The 17,500-nt window shown below is 51.1% G+C and overlaps 1 protein-coding gene across 1 annotated transcript in view; it reads right to left on the bottom strand.

The window, feature by feature from the left end:
• Positions 1 to 17,500, bottom strand: part of midn (midnolin) — a 31,970-nt gene that overhangs the window by 14,192 nt on the left and 278 nt on the right. The window contains exons 2-5 of the mRNA XM_080537111.1: positions 15,208 to 15,445; positions 12,913 to 13,000; positions 12,635 to 12,697; positions 295 to 957 (exon numbers count right to left, since the gene is read on the bottom strand). Coding sequence (XP_080393237.1) covers positions 295 to 957; positions 12,635 to 12,697; positions 12,913 to 13,000; positions 15,208 to 15,437 — 1,044 coding nt within the window. The 5' untranslated portion in view covers positions 15,438 to 15,445. The remainder of the gene's footprint in view (positions 1 to 294; positions 958 to 12,634; positions 12,698 to 12,912; positions 13,001 to 15,207; positions 15,446 to 17,500) is intronic.

Consider the following 17,500-nt stretch of genomic DNA (forward strand, 5'->3'; position numbering starts at 1 on the left):
GGGCTTAGCCTCCCGCCAGAGGCCTGCTGCACCCAGAGACCACAGAGCAGGGGGCTAATGACCCACAACCCCCGCAGACTAACTCATTAACCACTCTCCTCCTTTCTTCTCTCCATCCCTCCCTCCATCCTGCTGTGTTTGGTGAGGTCACAGCGGGGGAACGCTGTTCTCCTGGACCGTTTGTGTGTCCCCATGTATGTGACGAGTCATGCAACAGTCATGACATGAAGTAGTCATACATCAGTTGTGGTGGTGGGTGGAGGTGTGTGTGTGGGGGGGGGGGGGGGGACTCACCTCAGGGCAGGGGGCTGCTGCGGCGGGGGTCGTCTGGGGGGGGCTGGGTCTGCCTGAAGACGGGTGGTGGGAGCGGAAGAGGCTGCCGGGCTGCTGGGCGGTGGGGCGCGGGGAGGAAGGGGGGGCGGGGGAGGGGGGAGGAGGAGGGGTGGTGGGGCTGCAGTGGTTTGAGGAGGAGGGAGAGGAGGGGTACATGGGGGGAGGGGCCTGGTGTGTGGCGGCGGGAGGAAGGGGGAAGGACGCCCCCGAGCCGGTGGAGGGGGAGAGGGAGGGAGAGGGGGAGGAAGGGGAGGAGGAGGGGACGACAGGGTGGGGCTGGGACTGGGACAGGTGGGCGGCGGCGTGCGGGTGGTGGTGGTGGTGGGAGTGGGAGTGGGAGGAGTGGTGGTGGGGGTGAGGGTGCGGGTGGGGGACGCGGGGGTGGGGGTGGTGCCCGCCGCTGGGCCCCCCGGAGGCGGAGGAAGCCGCCCCCGTAGTCGACGGCGCCCCCGCGGCGTGGTCAGCGGCGGCCCCTCCGCGGGCGATGACGTGTCTGTGCTGCACCTGCTGCCCTCCGCCGCCGCCGGACTGCTGCGCCGCCAGCTGGAGCTGGACGAACATCATGTGATCGCCCACCCGCAGCGCCAGGGTGAGGGGGGAGCGGCCGGACAGGAAGTCGCTGACCTGGAGAGAGGAAACGGAGGGAGAGAGAGAGAGATGAGAGGTGAGTTCACCTCGTTCGGTACGAAAGGCAACGGTTCCAAAGTTCCACACAGAACATTATCAAACATCCGAAATCGATCGAACTCCACCGACCAAAATCACCCTTTTTTCAAACGGAGAGACCCTCCCCTTCGAGTACGAGCGACCCCTAAGCCTGGTTGTGTGTGTAACAATAACAATTCCCAAAAGAGAAAAACCCCAATGTCTCCTTGTTGGGGCCGGACTTCCTCCTTTGTGAAAGAGATGGACCAGGGGTAAGTGTAGGGCCGTTAACGGGGGGGACAGAACGGGGCATTGACCGCATTCAACTCCCTGGCTGAGAGAGAGGGAGACACACACCGCCACAGTACCCCATCCTGCAATCAATCACTGGCCTCAAACACTGGGCTATTTACATGTCCTGGGAGGGGGGGGGGGGGGCATGAAGAAGAGAGCCATTGGAAAACCCATTGGAGAACCCCCCACCGTTCCCCCTTTTCAACACACACACAAACACAGACACACACACACACAGACACACACAGACACACACACACACTCTCCCCGCCCCCCCCTCCTCTCTAGTCCTGAGTCTGAACCTCACTCCCCCATTCAACACAGCAGGACAAAGGACACCCTTCTGTCTGGCCCTGGGCCCTGCGAAGCTCAGGCCTCCGATTCAGGAAGTAGACCCACCCCGGCCTCACACACACACACTCATAATACGCGATTGTTCCAGGGGTCCTCCTCCGGTCCGCGCAGCGCGGGACGCCGCGGCGGATCAGGAAGCCATGCCCATATTAGGAGTCGTCGGGGACGGGGAGCCGAGCCAACGCGTGGAGGGCCCCCCCCCCCCCCCCCCCCGACCAACTCAGGCCCCGGACACACACACACACACACACACACACACACACACACACACACACACACAGAGGACTTGTCACGACTTGGCTGGAGGGAACACACACTCGACAACAATCTCCTTCTTGTCCCCTCCCTCCCATCCCCTCCTCTCCCTCCCATCCCCTCCTCTCCCTCTCTCCCCTCCCTCCCTCACTCCCTCGCCCGGGGCTCTGTTCTACTGTGTCTTGCCAGTGACTGGAGGAGAGGGGAGTTGGGGGGTGGGGGGGGTTTGGTGGTGGTGGTGGTGGTGAAGGGAGAGCATTGAAGGGTCAGCGAGCGCCCGGCGCCCCCGCAGGCCGCCGGAGTAATGACTGTCTCAGGTTCTCCCCAAATAGAAACAAGAGAACAAGAGAGGACTCTCTCTCTCTCTCTCTCTTTCCAGCACAATGTGGCGCTTATTGTCCCGAAAAGGTTTCAACACTCGACGCGAGAGAAAGAGAGGGAGAGGGAGGGAGAGAGCGAGAGCGAGAGAGAGAGAGAGAGAGAAAGAGGGTTACAGAATAGAAAGGAAGAGAGAGGAGAGAGAGAGAGAGAGAGAGAGAGGGGTGAGAGAGAGAGAGAGAGAGAGAGAGAGAGAGAAAGAGGGTTACTGAATAGAAAGGAAGAGAGAGGAGAGAGAGAGAGAGAGAGAGAGAGAGAGAGCATATAGTAAAGAGAAGGAGTGAGAGAGAAAGAAAGAGAGCTCCCCTGCCCCCCCCCCCCCCCCCTCAGACCTGTAAGCCTTTGGAGTGTGCTTGTGTGTGCTGACCTGTTGTTAACCCTCTGATTCACTAGGGTCTGCCCTCCATCATTTCTCTCTCTTTCTTCTGCTTATTTATTTTCCTATCGACCGCCACCTCTCTGCAGCCAGAGTGACCTTTGCACATTGGTATTGACACACCGCCGAGAGGGAGGGAGGAGGGGGTGGGTGGGAGGAGGAGGGGGGAGAGGGAGGTGGGAGGAGGACGGGGGTGGGAGGAGGATGGGGGAGAGGGAGGTGGGAGGATGAGGAGGAGGAGGGGGAGGGGGAGGGGATGGGGGTAGAAGTGGAGGGCATGGGGGTGGAGGTGTTGTCGGTCACAATATGCCCCTACATCTTAAAAACGATCCACCGCCTAAGAGATGAATATGCCTAGTCTAGGACTATTAAAAAGTCACGGCCGCTATTGTCATATGTGTGACCGTGATGAGAATCCATGTGAAACAACTCAACAACTCCACCAGTCAGCCTGTTAGCAAAGGCGGTGTTGAACACTGAAGCCAAACACGAGACGACACACAGAGCTGGAGGAAACTACACACAAAGGTCACCTGTGAATCAACAGAGAGAGAGGGGGAGGGGGGGAGGGGAGGGGGGCAGTTGATTGTGTCTCTGACTGACAGCTGTCAGGAGAATGAGTAGGCAAAACCTGCGTCGTCTCCCCCACACACACACACACATACACACACACACACAAAGCAAGGGGCCCCTGAGGGTGCCGCAGCCCTGTGTTTGATTTGGAGGGGGTGAGGGGGTGAGGGGGTGGTGGGGGGGGGGACTAAACCAAAGGGATAGCACACAGACGAGGAGGGCAGAGAGGGCCTGGTGTGTGTTGAGAGGACAATGACACATCACCACAGTGTCTGTGCCAGGGGAAGACTGAGAGAGGGAGGGAGGGAGGGACGGAGGGAGGGACGGAGGGAGGGAGGGAGAGAGAAGGAGGCATTCCGCATTCCAACTGCCCTTAATGACTAGTGTGGATTATTCAAAACCACCCCGATGAGATTCAAGGCCCTCATACCGAGCTCACGACCCCCGCACGGTAGACCTCAAATTAGACTCTTAGATATGCAAGCTCTCTCTCCTCCGCCTCTCTCTTTTCCTCTCCCACCTTCCCCTCCTCATGCATTTGTCACTCTTCGCCAAAGAGCATCTCAACCGTTGAGTCACTCTAGCTAATTCTGAAGTTCACCCAAACCCCCATGTTAACAGTGAACAGCTAATATCATGTGTGTGTGCACAGGGGAAACCTCTCCTCTGTAACCATCCGTTTGGTTCTCACTGGGGTCTAGACACACACAAACACACACACACACACACACACACACACACACACACACCGCAATGTTCTCCGTTGGAAAAGGCCAACAAGCCCACACAAACACAAAGACATTAAGACCCGTTAGTACAGTAGCTAGCAAACGTTGTCAGTTTGAGAAGTTAGCGTCAGGCTTCCGGGCTCCCCCGAAGGGCCTTCAACATCCTGATGTGTGTGTTGTTCCAAATATGGCCCCCTGGCTACAGAGTGAGAGGAGGGGAGGAGGATCTAAACTAGACTATACCCGGGAGCTGGTTTGCGGCTGCTTTCCCGGATCATCACCTGAACTAGGTCACCTTCCTGGAGGGCTGGGAGGTTACCGCTGGGGGCCAGAGGATCGTTAGAGGAACAACCGTCTCAGACACACCTCTCCTACCGCTTCTTCTTGTTAGCGTGGTATCCGCCAACGGCCCCTGGCCTTAGCCTAGATGACTCTTTCTCGCGACGACTGACTGACTGACTGACGGATAGATGACGATGATTCACTACTTCCTTTAGACAAACGGTATTTTGTCGTAAGTCAAAGGATAAAAAGGGGCCAAGTCTTCTCTGCTAAATGCCAAAAATGGAAAAATGGAAACACTTAAGAGAGAATCCCCCGCCGCGTTCCAGGGCCATCTCTGTCCAAACATGTCTTCGCCCCCCTCCCGCCCCCCCCCGCGCTTCTCCAGGGTGACGTCGCCGTCACAGAACAAACAAAGATAGTGTTTCTGGAAAAACGTCTTCACAAGACAAACTAAGAAATCCCTCTCAAGTGTGGCCGGCCTCTCACCCAACCCAGTCCACCTTTCCTTGCTTTTTTTGGGTCTCTCGGTGTCACAGATTCCACATGGCTGACTAACACAACCCGAGACCACTGGGTTGGAGAGTGGTGGGCCTTGGGTCTGTTTGGTTTAGCCAGGCGGAGGGGGGGGGGGAGGGGGCGGAGGCCGGGACTACCCTTCATTGTTCTCTCATCCATCCTCATCCTCGAGGATGACGCAGCGGCCGTGGTATGTAGCCACGCAGGAGGACAGACGCGTGATAAGAACAAGGTGTGTGTGTGTGAGGCGAGGAGAGGCACTACTCGGGGGGGGGGGGGGGGGGGGTTGAATTCCATACACAGGGGTTGTGTTGTGATAGGAGGGGTTCTTCTGGAGATGGGTGTTGAGAGGGAAAGCCCAGCACTTCATTGTCCGATCCCACACGACCCTACACACACACACACACACGCATGCACACGCGCGTGCGCACGCTTACACACACACACGCACGCACACACACACACACACACCATCTCCATTTCGACCCATCTGCCATTTTGTTTTGTTGTTGGGGGGAGGAAGCCGGGTGGCATTTTGTAGAGAGCAGCAGGCTGGGCTTTCGGTTGCTATGCAGTGACGGGAGAATATGATAAGGGGAGATCGGGGGGAGAGAGTGGGGGGTTGGGGGGTGGTGGGGGGGGCGAGAAGGGGAAAGGATGTCGAGGGGGGGATGGTGCAGATGGGGGGTAGGGTGTCAGAGTATGGGGAGGATGGCGGGTGGACGGAGATGAAATATTCAGCGAGAGAGAGAGAGAGAGAGAGAGTACCTCTGGCTGCTTCTCTCCTTCTCTCTCCTCCTTTTTTCCTCCTGACTCTCTCTGGCTGACAGGTTTATTTATTGGGGTCCCTGTGGTTCAAGGAACTCATTTGCAGGCGCTCTTCCTTTGCACACTAAGCGAACTGAGGGAGAGGAGGGAGGGAAGGAGGGAGGGAGGGAAGGATAAGAGGGAGGAATGGGAGGAATGGGGAGAGAGGAAAAAGGAGATGGGGGAGAGGAGAGAGGGCTAGATAGAGAGGGAGGGAGGGAGGGAGGGAAGGATGGATAAGAGGGAGGAAAGGGAGGAATGGGGAGAGAGGAAAAAGGAGATGGGGGAGAGGAGAGAGGGATAGATAGAGAGAGGGAGGGAGGGAGGGAGCTGCAACAGCACTAAGCTGACATTCACAGGCAACTGAGCAGCTTTGCATTGGAGAAAAGAGGCTTGGGATCAGTAGAAAGGTTGAGGAGAGACACACTATCCTCTTAGCTGCACTTCATCTGAGATACTCCTGGTCACCTATCAAAAGGCCAGGTGAAGGAGGGGGGGGCTAGGGGAGGGGCAGGGGAGGGAGGGGAAGGGGGCAGGGGAGGGGGCAAGGGAGAGGGGTGGTGGAGTACAAAAACCAGCTTATTAACCCCTACCATCGACCTAGATGTTTTGATCGCACCGGGGACACTATTGATACGGGTCGGTCTTTGTGCGGGACACTCTCCGAGAGAAGACGCAACGACCTTCTCAAAAGAGGAGAGGGGAGAAAATCAATGGCTCGCGTCGTTCCCCCAAATCCTAAAAGTAGAGCGGACCGGTCTTCAAAGGACCCCGGCCGTCGGAGAGAGAGAGAGAGAGGGATAGCCGTCTGTAACGTTGCCAGACGACAATTGGAGAGAGAGAGAGCAGAGAGCATAGGGGGGCCAGCTGGCCATCACTGAATTTGATCAGCTGGGTGGAGAAAAAAGAATTGACGGAATGGAAAAGTTCATCATGATCAGGTTCCCGATGCCCGCCCCCCCCCCTCCCACACACACACACACACACCCCCACGCACACTCCATGCCCCCCCCCCCCCCACACACACACACACCCATCCTCCTAGCCCTCTTACATTACCACTGTTCCCAGTCAAGCACAATGGCTTTGAAGGTTCTAAGGCAAACAGCAAAGCAATCCACTTAAACAGGCTCTCTCTCCCTCTCTCCCTCTCCCTCTCTCTCTCTCTCTCTCTCTCTCTCTCTCTCTCTCTCTCTCTCTCTCTCTCTCTCTCTCTCTCTCTCTCTCACAGTAAGACAGCACCTGCTGCCCACGCTTCCCTTCCCTCTCTGGTACAAACTCCAGCCCTCTGTATGATCATCAAAGATGGACAACACCAATGCCCAGCGCCTTTGATTTCAGCTGATTAATACCTTCTGACCGAATGTGTGTGTGTGTGTGTGTGTGTGTGTGTGTCCGTGCATGTGTGATGGAGGCGCGTGAGAGAGAGAGAGAGAGCGACAGAGGCGCTCGGCTAAACAACAGGACACAGAAACGAAATGGGGGAACGATAGTAGATGAATTGATCAACATTGGGAGTGGACCGAAACCCATTCATTTGTTATTCTAGTGAGCACAGACATGGCGGGCGTGTGTGTGTGTGTGTGTGTGTGTGTGTGTGTATGGAGGGCTTTTCCCTACACACACACAAACACAGAGGGAAGGGATTGATTCCAGAAAACAAAAAAAAGGAAAGAAAAAAAAACAACCTAGCCATGCAACGCCATTGCAATTATTATCCGACTCCTTCTTATACGGCGTGTCATCATCATCATCGGGACCGGGAGTAACAGCGCGGGGAGGGGGGAGGGTGGCGGTGCGTAGGATAGCCGCGGTGGGGCCCGGGGGCTCGGGAGTGGGCAGGACCCGCGAGTCCCTTTGAGGCCGTGGCGCTAGTCAGAAACACACCCACACCCGGTGTACTGTTGTGCTGTTCTAATTGGCTTCATTTGGACACAGGGGCGATGAGATATGTGATATTCCTGGAGTTCCCCCCCTCCCCCATCCCACCTCCCACAGATTAGCCCAGTCACGACGCAAAACACAAAAACAAGGCCACGGGATGGAAAAACTATGACAGTCACGACACCATGTACACTGGTTCCATGTACACTGGTTCCATGTACACTGAGGTTCCATGTACACTGGTTCCATGTACACTGAGGTTCCATGTACACTGGTTCCATGTCCTTAGAGGCCGGTGGAGGCTGGTGGAGGTAGAAATCAGAGGACCAAGCTCATGGTAATGCACGTGTTTGATGCATTAATATAAGCCTGTCCTCCGCTACACACACACACACACACACAGACACAGACACACACACACACACACACACACAAACACAATAGGACAAAGAAATCCCCCGCAAATCCCTCTCCCCAGGTTGCTCATACAACACACCTTGACAGAATGTGTGTGTGTGTGTGTGTGTGTGTGTGTGTGTGTCCATGTGTGTGTGTGTGTGTGCATGTGTGTGTGTGTGTCTGTGTGTCTGTGTGTGTACCACAAAGGGATTACACAGGTGCAGAAGCACTCCATGAGCTTATTACTAATGCATTTTCAGGCTGGGATTTACTGGGGGAGGAAAGAATGGTCCTTTAGATCACTATTGTCTTTCAGTCAATATACAATTTGATTTACACATTCAGCACTGAATTAATCTCTGTAGCTTTCATTTAGGTTACAAAGAGCGGAGATTACCATTTTAAAAGGCACGGCTCTCTCCTCTCTATCTCTTCAACAGCCATGCATATAAAATGCTCTGGGTTTGAAGTGCCAGCCACAGAAGAGAGACAGAGGGATGGGTTTTGGTCTATAGATGGGCTGATATACTCTCATATCGACCCGGTAGAGACTCCAAGCCATTTTTCAATTCCTTCCACTCTCAAATTCTCAATACAATTAAACAACAATGATTTCCAGTAGTGTCAGTCTGGCTGATTAACTAGGGATCTTGATAGGGTGGGGGTATAGGTTATATGGGTATGGAAAAACAAAACATATTGACCGCAAACGCATTGAGCTGGTTGACAGACACCCATACTACACACACCGCCTGGTAACACCAGAAGAAAAACCCCCCCTCACTCTTTCAGTAGATATATAAGAATCATTCCCTCTGGACAAGCAATGACGTTCTTTTACTGTGACAAGGCCACGTCTCCCAAGACGAGACACTCCGGCAGCGACGGCAGCCATCTCCGCAGTGACCTTTCCCCCCCCTCTCTCCTCCTTATCTCCCTCTCTCCCTCCCTCCCTCTGCCCCATCTCCTCATCTTTGAGTCACGCACGCTCGCTCGCTCACCCTTCCCAGTATGCTCTCCCCTCTCCTCCCTCCGGTTACTGAAGGACTTCAGCTACACTCCACGCTGCAATGCCTCCCGACTGGCCTGACTCACCACTGAAGGCCATCTAGAAAAGATACCACTACCTCCACCACCACCCTCCCCCGTCCTCTCTCTCTCTCTCTCCCTCCCCACCCTCCCTCCCTCTCTTGTCTGCCTGGCCCGGGCAGCACACTCCCTGGGGGAGGGGAGGGGAGGAGTGGGTGGAAATGACGAGGGGGTGACCCAGAGGTGACTCTACACACATTATTGTTAGATCTCTCTATTTGCATCTGTCCGTTTTCCAGACACAATGACAATGTTCAGTCTTATTCAGAGGAGCCCCGGAGCAGGAGAGGGGGGAGGGGGGGAGGACGAGGAGGGAGGTGGAGGAGAGGAGAGGAGGGTGTTGTTCTATTCTGTTTGGTGGGGTTGTTTGGAGAAGAGAGGGAGGAAAGGTGGAGAGAGAGAAACGTAACAATGTACTCCACAGGGACGTGAGAGTATACACCGCCCGCCCTCCCGAGGCAATCTGTGTTCCTCCTCGAGAAAAATATGTCAATCTCCCCCCCCGGCCACGCTTCCCACACCAGCTGGGCTATACATTGATTTGGAAACTGGTATGTACCGCTTGTTTCAGTCAATGGAGTGCAGCCAACATGAAGAGAAAAAAAAAGTCACCGGGGGAGACCTCAACTTAAAGATTGACTCTCAATCATTGTTTTGCGATTCGGCTGGGGTTCGCTGGATTCGGGCCGTTTTTTTGAAGAGGATTGGGGAGTCTAGTTTATGATCCAGAACTGGAACAAAGGGAAGGGGGTGGGGGAGGGGCAGTTGGGGGAGGGTTAGGTGGCCTGGCTTTCTCGCTAGCATCAATGCTTGCTTGAGCAAACAGTCACACTACCGAGCATAACACTGGATATCTTTCCTTCCTAGACAAACACCAAGACGCTTAAATAACGAGCTGATGTAGACAGACAGACTAGGGGCCCCGGCAAAACAGCGGAATAATATTACTTTTCCATGACATAGACTTCGAAATAGAACCAGCACCAATAAGTATTTTTTTCCTCATTCTTCCACCAGCGGGGAGGAAAAAGGCTCTTAAAAAAGACAGACTTCCCCCGACCAGCCAGCACACACACTCACGGCTTAACCTCTGTTTGGCAGACAGAGGAGAAAAATAAAACGCTCTTGATGGCTTGTCAGGAGGTGGTGGCTTAATACTGCTTAGATGTCAGTTAGAACATTCCGCCGGGATGCCAGAGTGGAATTAAAGAAGTCTGAGGTCTGTCTCTTGTCCTTGATAGCTGGCCCGGCTTACAGTATTCTATCACGGTCAGATTAGAGCTAGACTCTGCAGTTATACAGCTAGACTTGCAAAACCACAGCACGTCCAAATGATAGGCCCAGGCAAAGAGTTGTTAAGCAGAAACGGAGGAGGGAGTCTGAGAACCGTCGCTGTAATTGCCAGGCTTCCCTTTCCATAAAACACTTTCTGCAGTATCTCACTCCCCAGAAGTCTGAAATAGGGCCTCTCTCTCTCTCTCCCTGTAAGCTGTGTGTCGTCTGCTGCTTGCTTGCTCTACTCGGAAGGGCGATACGGGAGAAGAGAGACGGCGCAGTTATCAGCTGGAATTCTATGAACATTATAGAACTTCCTGGCACAAAACCCGATCTGTACACCAGATCACACATATTGAGATGGGGGGGCGGCGGGGTGGGGGTGGGGGTGGGTGGGGGGGGTGTACATGTCCTAATGTTACCCTCTCTAGCCCCCCACACCATCTTATTGCGGCTATTTTTGGATGGCGGGGGTATCTGTTAACCTATCAGGCACTTTTAAGAGCTAAGTGCATTGATTGATTTTTGATAGCCCCCGAGTTGGGGTGGAAGGAAATGAGCGAAAGCTCTTGTGTTCCTTATTTTCTAATCTTACTCGGATCTGTAATCTCTCCTCAATCTATACCGTCCCATTCCGCCTCATGAATTATAAAGGGGAGGAGATCAATCCTCGGGATAAAAAAAAAACATACTAAAAGGAGTTTTATTTGTCCTTTTTAACAGCACTTTACGCTTTCATTCTTTCGCCGTGAGATCTCTCTCAGTGTGACTCACACACCAGGACCAGGAAGCGTGAATAAACACCGGCACACGATCCCAGTAAAGATTATTGAGAAACATAACTAGCATGCTTCATGAAAGGAAGAGGCTGCTTCTGACTCATGACTTCCTAAACGGACTGGATTGAAATTCGACCGAACCCAACCCTGAGAGGGCCCTGAGAGGGCCTGAGACCAAGGAGACTTCCTCTTTCGCTAGCTGGCAGTTGAATTATCTGCGAGGCCCTCCCGGTAGAGACGGGCCGTCACCGATGGCCGCCCAGAGAAGGTGTACCGCATGATGGGGAAGGACGTGCGTCCAGCCCACCCAACCCCCCCATGCTCACATAAACACACTCCCTCAATCTGTCACCTCCTGCTGTGAGACCGGGCGTTAACTAGCTAGATTTCGGATATAAAAAAGAAATAACAGCAGGGAAATAAACCGCGTCGAGAGGGGATTTTAGACTCGGGCTCTGTTGTGTATTTTACCCGAAACCTTTAGAAGAAACTGTATCTGTCCCGATTTCGACTCCCTTGACAATACTTGAGCGAGTACAGGAAAACGACAGTCTGCAAACTGCACTTCCTTCCGCGCAGTCTCTTAACGTGGGTGTCCCCTTTTCACCCGAATCTGTCATCTATCTTTGACATCACCGCCTGCCTGCCGTATCTCTGATGTAGTGACTTGCACATCGAGGTTACACAACACCGCAACTGCGCCAGCTCGAGTCAGTCGGCTGCCAAGCGCCGACGTCATCCGCCGCTATCAGCGCCATCAAGGATCCGCTTCTGAGGTGGAGAAGCCCAGCCCAGCCCAGCGCCCTGAACACTTCACTTTCACTATTGATCATATCAGTGAGTCACACACAAGTGACTCAAACACACACTGTCCTTCTTTCGACAGCTCCCTCCAGAGACTGACGCACCGAGGGTTGCACACACACACACACACACACGCACGCTTGTCTGCCTGCCCTGCATGCATTCTTTACAGTATGATTCCAGGAACCATATGCTAATACGGACTTAAAGTGCTCATCTGTCAATTCGATCTCTGTTTAGTGAGTGACTCCCCTAAGTACAGTATGTGCGGTTCACTTCCTGGAAACTGTTCTGTGTGATTCACTCCCCTCTCTGAGGCAAAGTGTGAGCCAGGATTGCACACACACACACACACACACACACACACACACACACACACACACACACGGAGGGAGAGGGGGGGGGGTCTAAGCTCATAATCAAGCCCATGATGGGTGGGGTTTGCCTGGGCTTGCCTCCCCTGAACACTCACAGATGTTGCCAGGAGACCAGAGGGTGTTGCTCGCCTTGTAATATCCTACGCTAGCTGCCCGGCTTGCTTGTTTAAGAGGCAAGAGATTAAACAAGGAAAGAGGCTTGCGCAGGCCGCCTGTAGCTCTCTTATCTAGAGCTCTACTCTAAACTCAGTCAATCTACTGCTCCAGCTTTCCATGCAAACAGCACTCATGCCCTTTAATGCAGGCTCTCAGGTTTTCCACTCGGGTGACATGCTTTGGGTCTGACCTTAACCGTAGTGTAACTACCTTAGCAGGAGTGTAACCGCAGCCACGACTATAATCACGGGAAGATCTCAAAGGCTGGGCCACACCGGCGCATTCATTCATGCCACTTGAATATGAATGCGAGGAGGATTCTCTTACCTGAGTTTCTGTTAAACTCTCCAACGCTTGCATCACTGACTGTTCTGGTCTCGCTGCTTGAGACTGCAGAGGAAAAAAAGACAAAAAATAAGACAGAATTTACTTGTGAAGCCACCGCAGAAAGTCAAAGTATTGTTTACTCAGAGATGACTGAAGGGAGATAAACGGTGAACTCAACCATGAAATGGAGTCCGTTTGATAACACACCTAGCTATTATCGTGGAACCCAAACAACATCCCAGAACCAACCCCAGGTTCAAGTGTCTGATAATGCTTACCATTAAGCCTGCTTCGACTGTGGGAACAAGTGTTAACTTGCTCCCATCAGAGATCCCTAAGTCTTGGAGTTTTCCCGAACTTAGACGCCTGGGGGACAAAAGAACAACATCATTAAGCACGGCTGACGTTATCTCCACTTTTCAGACACACAAACCCTCACAGTCATGAGGCCAGACTTCAAACTACTTTGGAGGAAAGGAAAAAAAAAAGAGCTCAATAAAAAAAACCTGCTTGAAAGAGAATATTGATCCGGCTGTCATATTTCAATTTCAAGTAGCGGTGTAGCTGACAACAGGCAGGGTGGATATTTGGCACCGCTGCCTTCTGCCTGGAGAAGAAATAACTATTTTATTTCTTCATTTTAGAAAGGTCACGATGATGACTTCTTGGAAGGCAGAAAAAGGGTAATGTGATGACCTCGCAAATATTGCATTTATATAGTATGCTAGTAAGATAGTATTCAATTCAATTCAATTCAACTTTATTCGCCATGTGCAATGCACTAGGAACATGGCTTGGTATGTTTATTCACTTTCAGCGAGCGTTTGCATGTTATAGTCCTTCAACGAACTACTGTACTTCATTGCATACTATTGGACAAACATGGTTTGGCCCAATTCATCGCTACAATTGGAGAACCATGGGCTTGAGTGGTGGTCATCATTAGGCGGCTGAAGCTGACACAACTGTGTGCTGACAGGGGACAACATGACTTGAAACCCCTCTCTCTGCACATATAAATGGTATATACTCATATAACATCATTGGGGACACCGAGTACCTTTCTTTTCTCAACTTCAAACGATTGTCTTGTTTACAATATAGGCCTATGTGATGTGAGGGGAGCATTAAGATGTTGTTGTAACAGGACTACGTCACGGCCTCATGCCCAAAAAAGAGATAGGGAAGGTTGCAACCTTTAGCTCAGGTTGATGATAATGCACCAAGACAGACGCCATAGGCATACATTGTCACTGTAATGTCACTCCCACCGACCATGACCATACTGAGGGAGAGATTCGACTAGTGCACTGTACAAGGGTGGAATAAATGTCATCCCCAGCTGAACAAAGGCACTCGACACCTCGCCTAAGGTCAGCTATTTGGAGGAGAGGGGGATTAAAAAAGGTTTTCAGGTTTTAAAGGATGATGTGATTTGTAGGCGATTACATGAGGGGGGGCTGGCCGAGGAATGTCTGTTATTTAAGAGGGAAAAAACAATGCGACAGGGTTCATTTGCAAGTGACAAAGACCCGGTTAACATACCCACAAGCCCTCCCCGCCCCAGCATTGTCATTTAACGCACGGAAATCCTATTCAATTGAAAAAACCGGCTAATATTTCGGTTTTAGTTGAGCTTTAAATAAAAATGGGACATTGTAAAGCCTTGTTTAACTACCCCTCATTGTTCTCCAGTGTTCCCCTATTCAAAATGGCAAATAGCCAAAATGTTCTCTCCGTTCAGGGGGGCCCAGTAGTTTCAGGGGGTTCCTTTAATATCAACAATTAGCAGAAACGAGCACATTAGTGTCGCCAAAACCAACGGTGATCTAATGGGTTAAATCATTAAATCATGAAATCTACAACGAATATAAAACGATGCATTGTGTTTCATTCCAACATAGCCTAACCCAACAACCTTCCCTCAACTCCAACTATGGAAATACAATTGCATTGCAATCCCCCCTATCCGATCCAACACCACAAAATCCTAATTATGTATTTAACATACGCTCCGACGCCCAACGGTAGCTGGATAAAAAAAAGTGAGCACACACACATCATTGCATTATATCATATGCAAGCAAAATGCATCACTCGAAAGCCTATTAGTAATTCAATCATTCATGGTATTCATAATGGACGCCGAATGAATCAATGCAAAAGTATGCACCGTGCGACCCCCATCAATACCGCTCCAAACCAAACCGTGACCAGTATGGCACCGTGCGTAATGCCAATACCCTGCGTAGGACCCTTGTCAATAGCTGCTTCCCCTGAATAGTTCTGGGGGGGGGGGGGGGGGGGGGGTGCAATGCAACCAAGGTCGTTCCTGGTAAATTATTCAACCATGCAAACAAATGCATAACATTAGAGAATTATTGGTACACATATAGGCTAAATGTATCATGCATAGTGTGGAATAGACTCTCTCTAAACTATTCAACCGTGCAAACAAATGCATAACATTAGAGGATTATTTGTACACATCTAGGCTAACTGTATCATGCATAGTGTGGAATAGACCGGTGTCTATGCATCACAGTTAGGGGTTAGGGGGGTAGCCTACTCACGTTTCTTTGTGGAGAAGGGCGAGTCTTTCTTTGGGCACTTTGAGTCTCTGAGAAAGCCTCCTCTTCAGCCCTTCCACCGTCTCCTCCAGGGGGAGGGAGAGCTCGAAGCGCGTGCCGGTGGTGGAGTGGATGTACACGTTCATGGAGGGCTCACTCGGGGGGGCGGCCTCGCAGGACGGGGGGGCCCCGCGGCTGGTGCAGCTCCGAGGGGCGCTGGGGTGTTGGTCCATTCGATAGCCTGGTGGTCAAGGGGGGGGGGGGGGGGAGACAAGGCGAAGTACAGCAGGGGTTGAAAGAAAAACGAAGCCTTGGACACCCTTTATGCAGTGTTCCTTTCAGGGAGAGGGAAGGGAGCTTGCATTAAGAGGGAAGGGAGCAAAAGCTTGCTCTCTCTTGGTTTGGTTACCCTCTCTTGTCTGTGTTTACCGAGAGTCAGTGTGAAACAAGAGTCTTTCCCCTAGAGTCCCTTAGAGAGTTGTTATAATGAGAATATTCCCAGGTTGTGTCGGACCAGAGCGATTGCTGTGTTGCGCTTTTTTTCTCGTGCGTAACAGCTTGGGTTAAGAGAGTTTCCAAACGTCCACAGATCCACACCAAATGCTCCAGATTTTCTAAAATGCTACAGAGGTGGATGGATGAATGCCAGGCAAAAAAATAAAAATACAAGTAATTCACAGGCAAGGCAATACGTCACGGACCATCAGTTTCGCACAAAAAAACCCCCGTTATCTTTCGGAGAGAAAAACGCGTAAAGTATTAACGCGCCTATTAGCGTTGAGTCCTTTTTTATAGTCCCCTTTATTATAAATTATTATAAAGCTGCTGTGTAGCAAAATACACGATCTACTAGACTGCAGAAGCCTCTTAATAAGATTAATACTGTATAGCTCTCCGAGTGCGTACCCATGCCCACGGCAGCTCCAATAAGAAACCGGCAATAAGCATTGTCACAAAAGTATGGCACTTCCAGCATCATTAAAACACGCCCACAGATCCGCAAGATATTCCACCCTATCACAAGAGGACTCTTTTAGGACATTGTTGATCTGCGCCAATAGTAGGGGTTTATTTACAACCACGTGGAGGATTAGATGCCGCCCTCTTTTCTCCCACATCATTCTGGTTTTAGAGAACCAATCGGCTGTCAGGGGGCGGGGCAAGGCATGTCCTGTAACTTGTCCCAGCCTACTCAACCAACTTTATTATGGCCATTCATAATATATTACACCTATAAAAGCAGAACAGAAAATATAGAGTCTCCTATTATGTGATGGGATTTAAAAACCAAAATATGTAATTTTTTAACGACTTTTACGCACATGATCTTGCATTAAAACTATGTTTAAGGGTATGTTTTTATAGTTGGGTTTTCTTTCCAGTAGGACACATTTGTATTGCATATTATGAAATGTTACATCTAAATTGCGATTCTCTTACTCATTCGTCATTGGGGGCGATTCAAGGTTTTCACGTGTTACCCTGCTGACGTCACCACCTTACTTCTAACCTCTGCAGGATCCAAATTCATTAAAGTAATCTCGAATGGGATGCAAATAGTGCGCAATAGACGGGGTATTCTCTTCAGGAAGTGCTCAGATCTCTCCCGGTGCTCGTGTGGGGCCTTATCCATGCACATAATTCATAATCCATAATTCATTTCCTGTATACAATCAACTGTTCTACATGAAAACGTTGCCTGATGCTGTCTGATTACACTCAGATAGAAATGCATTATGCAGATTGTCAACCTATATCATAGATCTGATGCGATCCGTCAGCTTCCCTACTCTGAAGGCTCAGCTCATGTTACTGGATTCAGAGAACTGCCTATAGTTTTCTGGAAAAGCTCATTTTATGATTAGTGCCTTGTTGCTCATAGCCCTAAGAGGACAAGATAAAAATGTGTGACATAGAGCACATGCACACAGAATACCGCATGCTATTGGGCTAGAGTGAAAACATATTTATTATAATGGAGAGATAACGTTGATAGACCTTGGAGTAAAAAAAGATACTCTATCGCCCTCCAGTGGTGAACGGGCGTATTCGATGAAAGTCAAACATGCAGGTGAATTGACCCTATAAGCAGTTTATATACACCTGTTCGTCGGCGCTTCAATCCGATTCGGAACATCTAATGCACAAGCCGAACAATGACCGTACGTAAGCGTGTTGCTACTCACGTATGTTTATGAGAAACTATCAAATCAGGGTTAAACATGTAACCTTTCTCACTTAAAAAAAAGAAAAAAAGTTTTGCTCATAACATTGTGCGCGTTTTTAATTCAAGTCG

This window comes from Nansenia antarctica (genome assembly GCF_963989245.1).
Source record: "Nansenia antarctica genome assembly, chromosome: 7".
Taxonomy (NCBI): Eukaryota; Metazoa; Chordata; class Actinopteri; order Argentiniformes; family Microstomatidae; genus Nansenia; species Nansenia antarctica.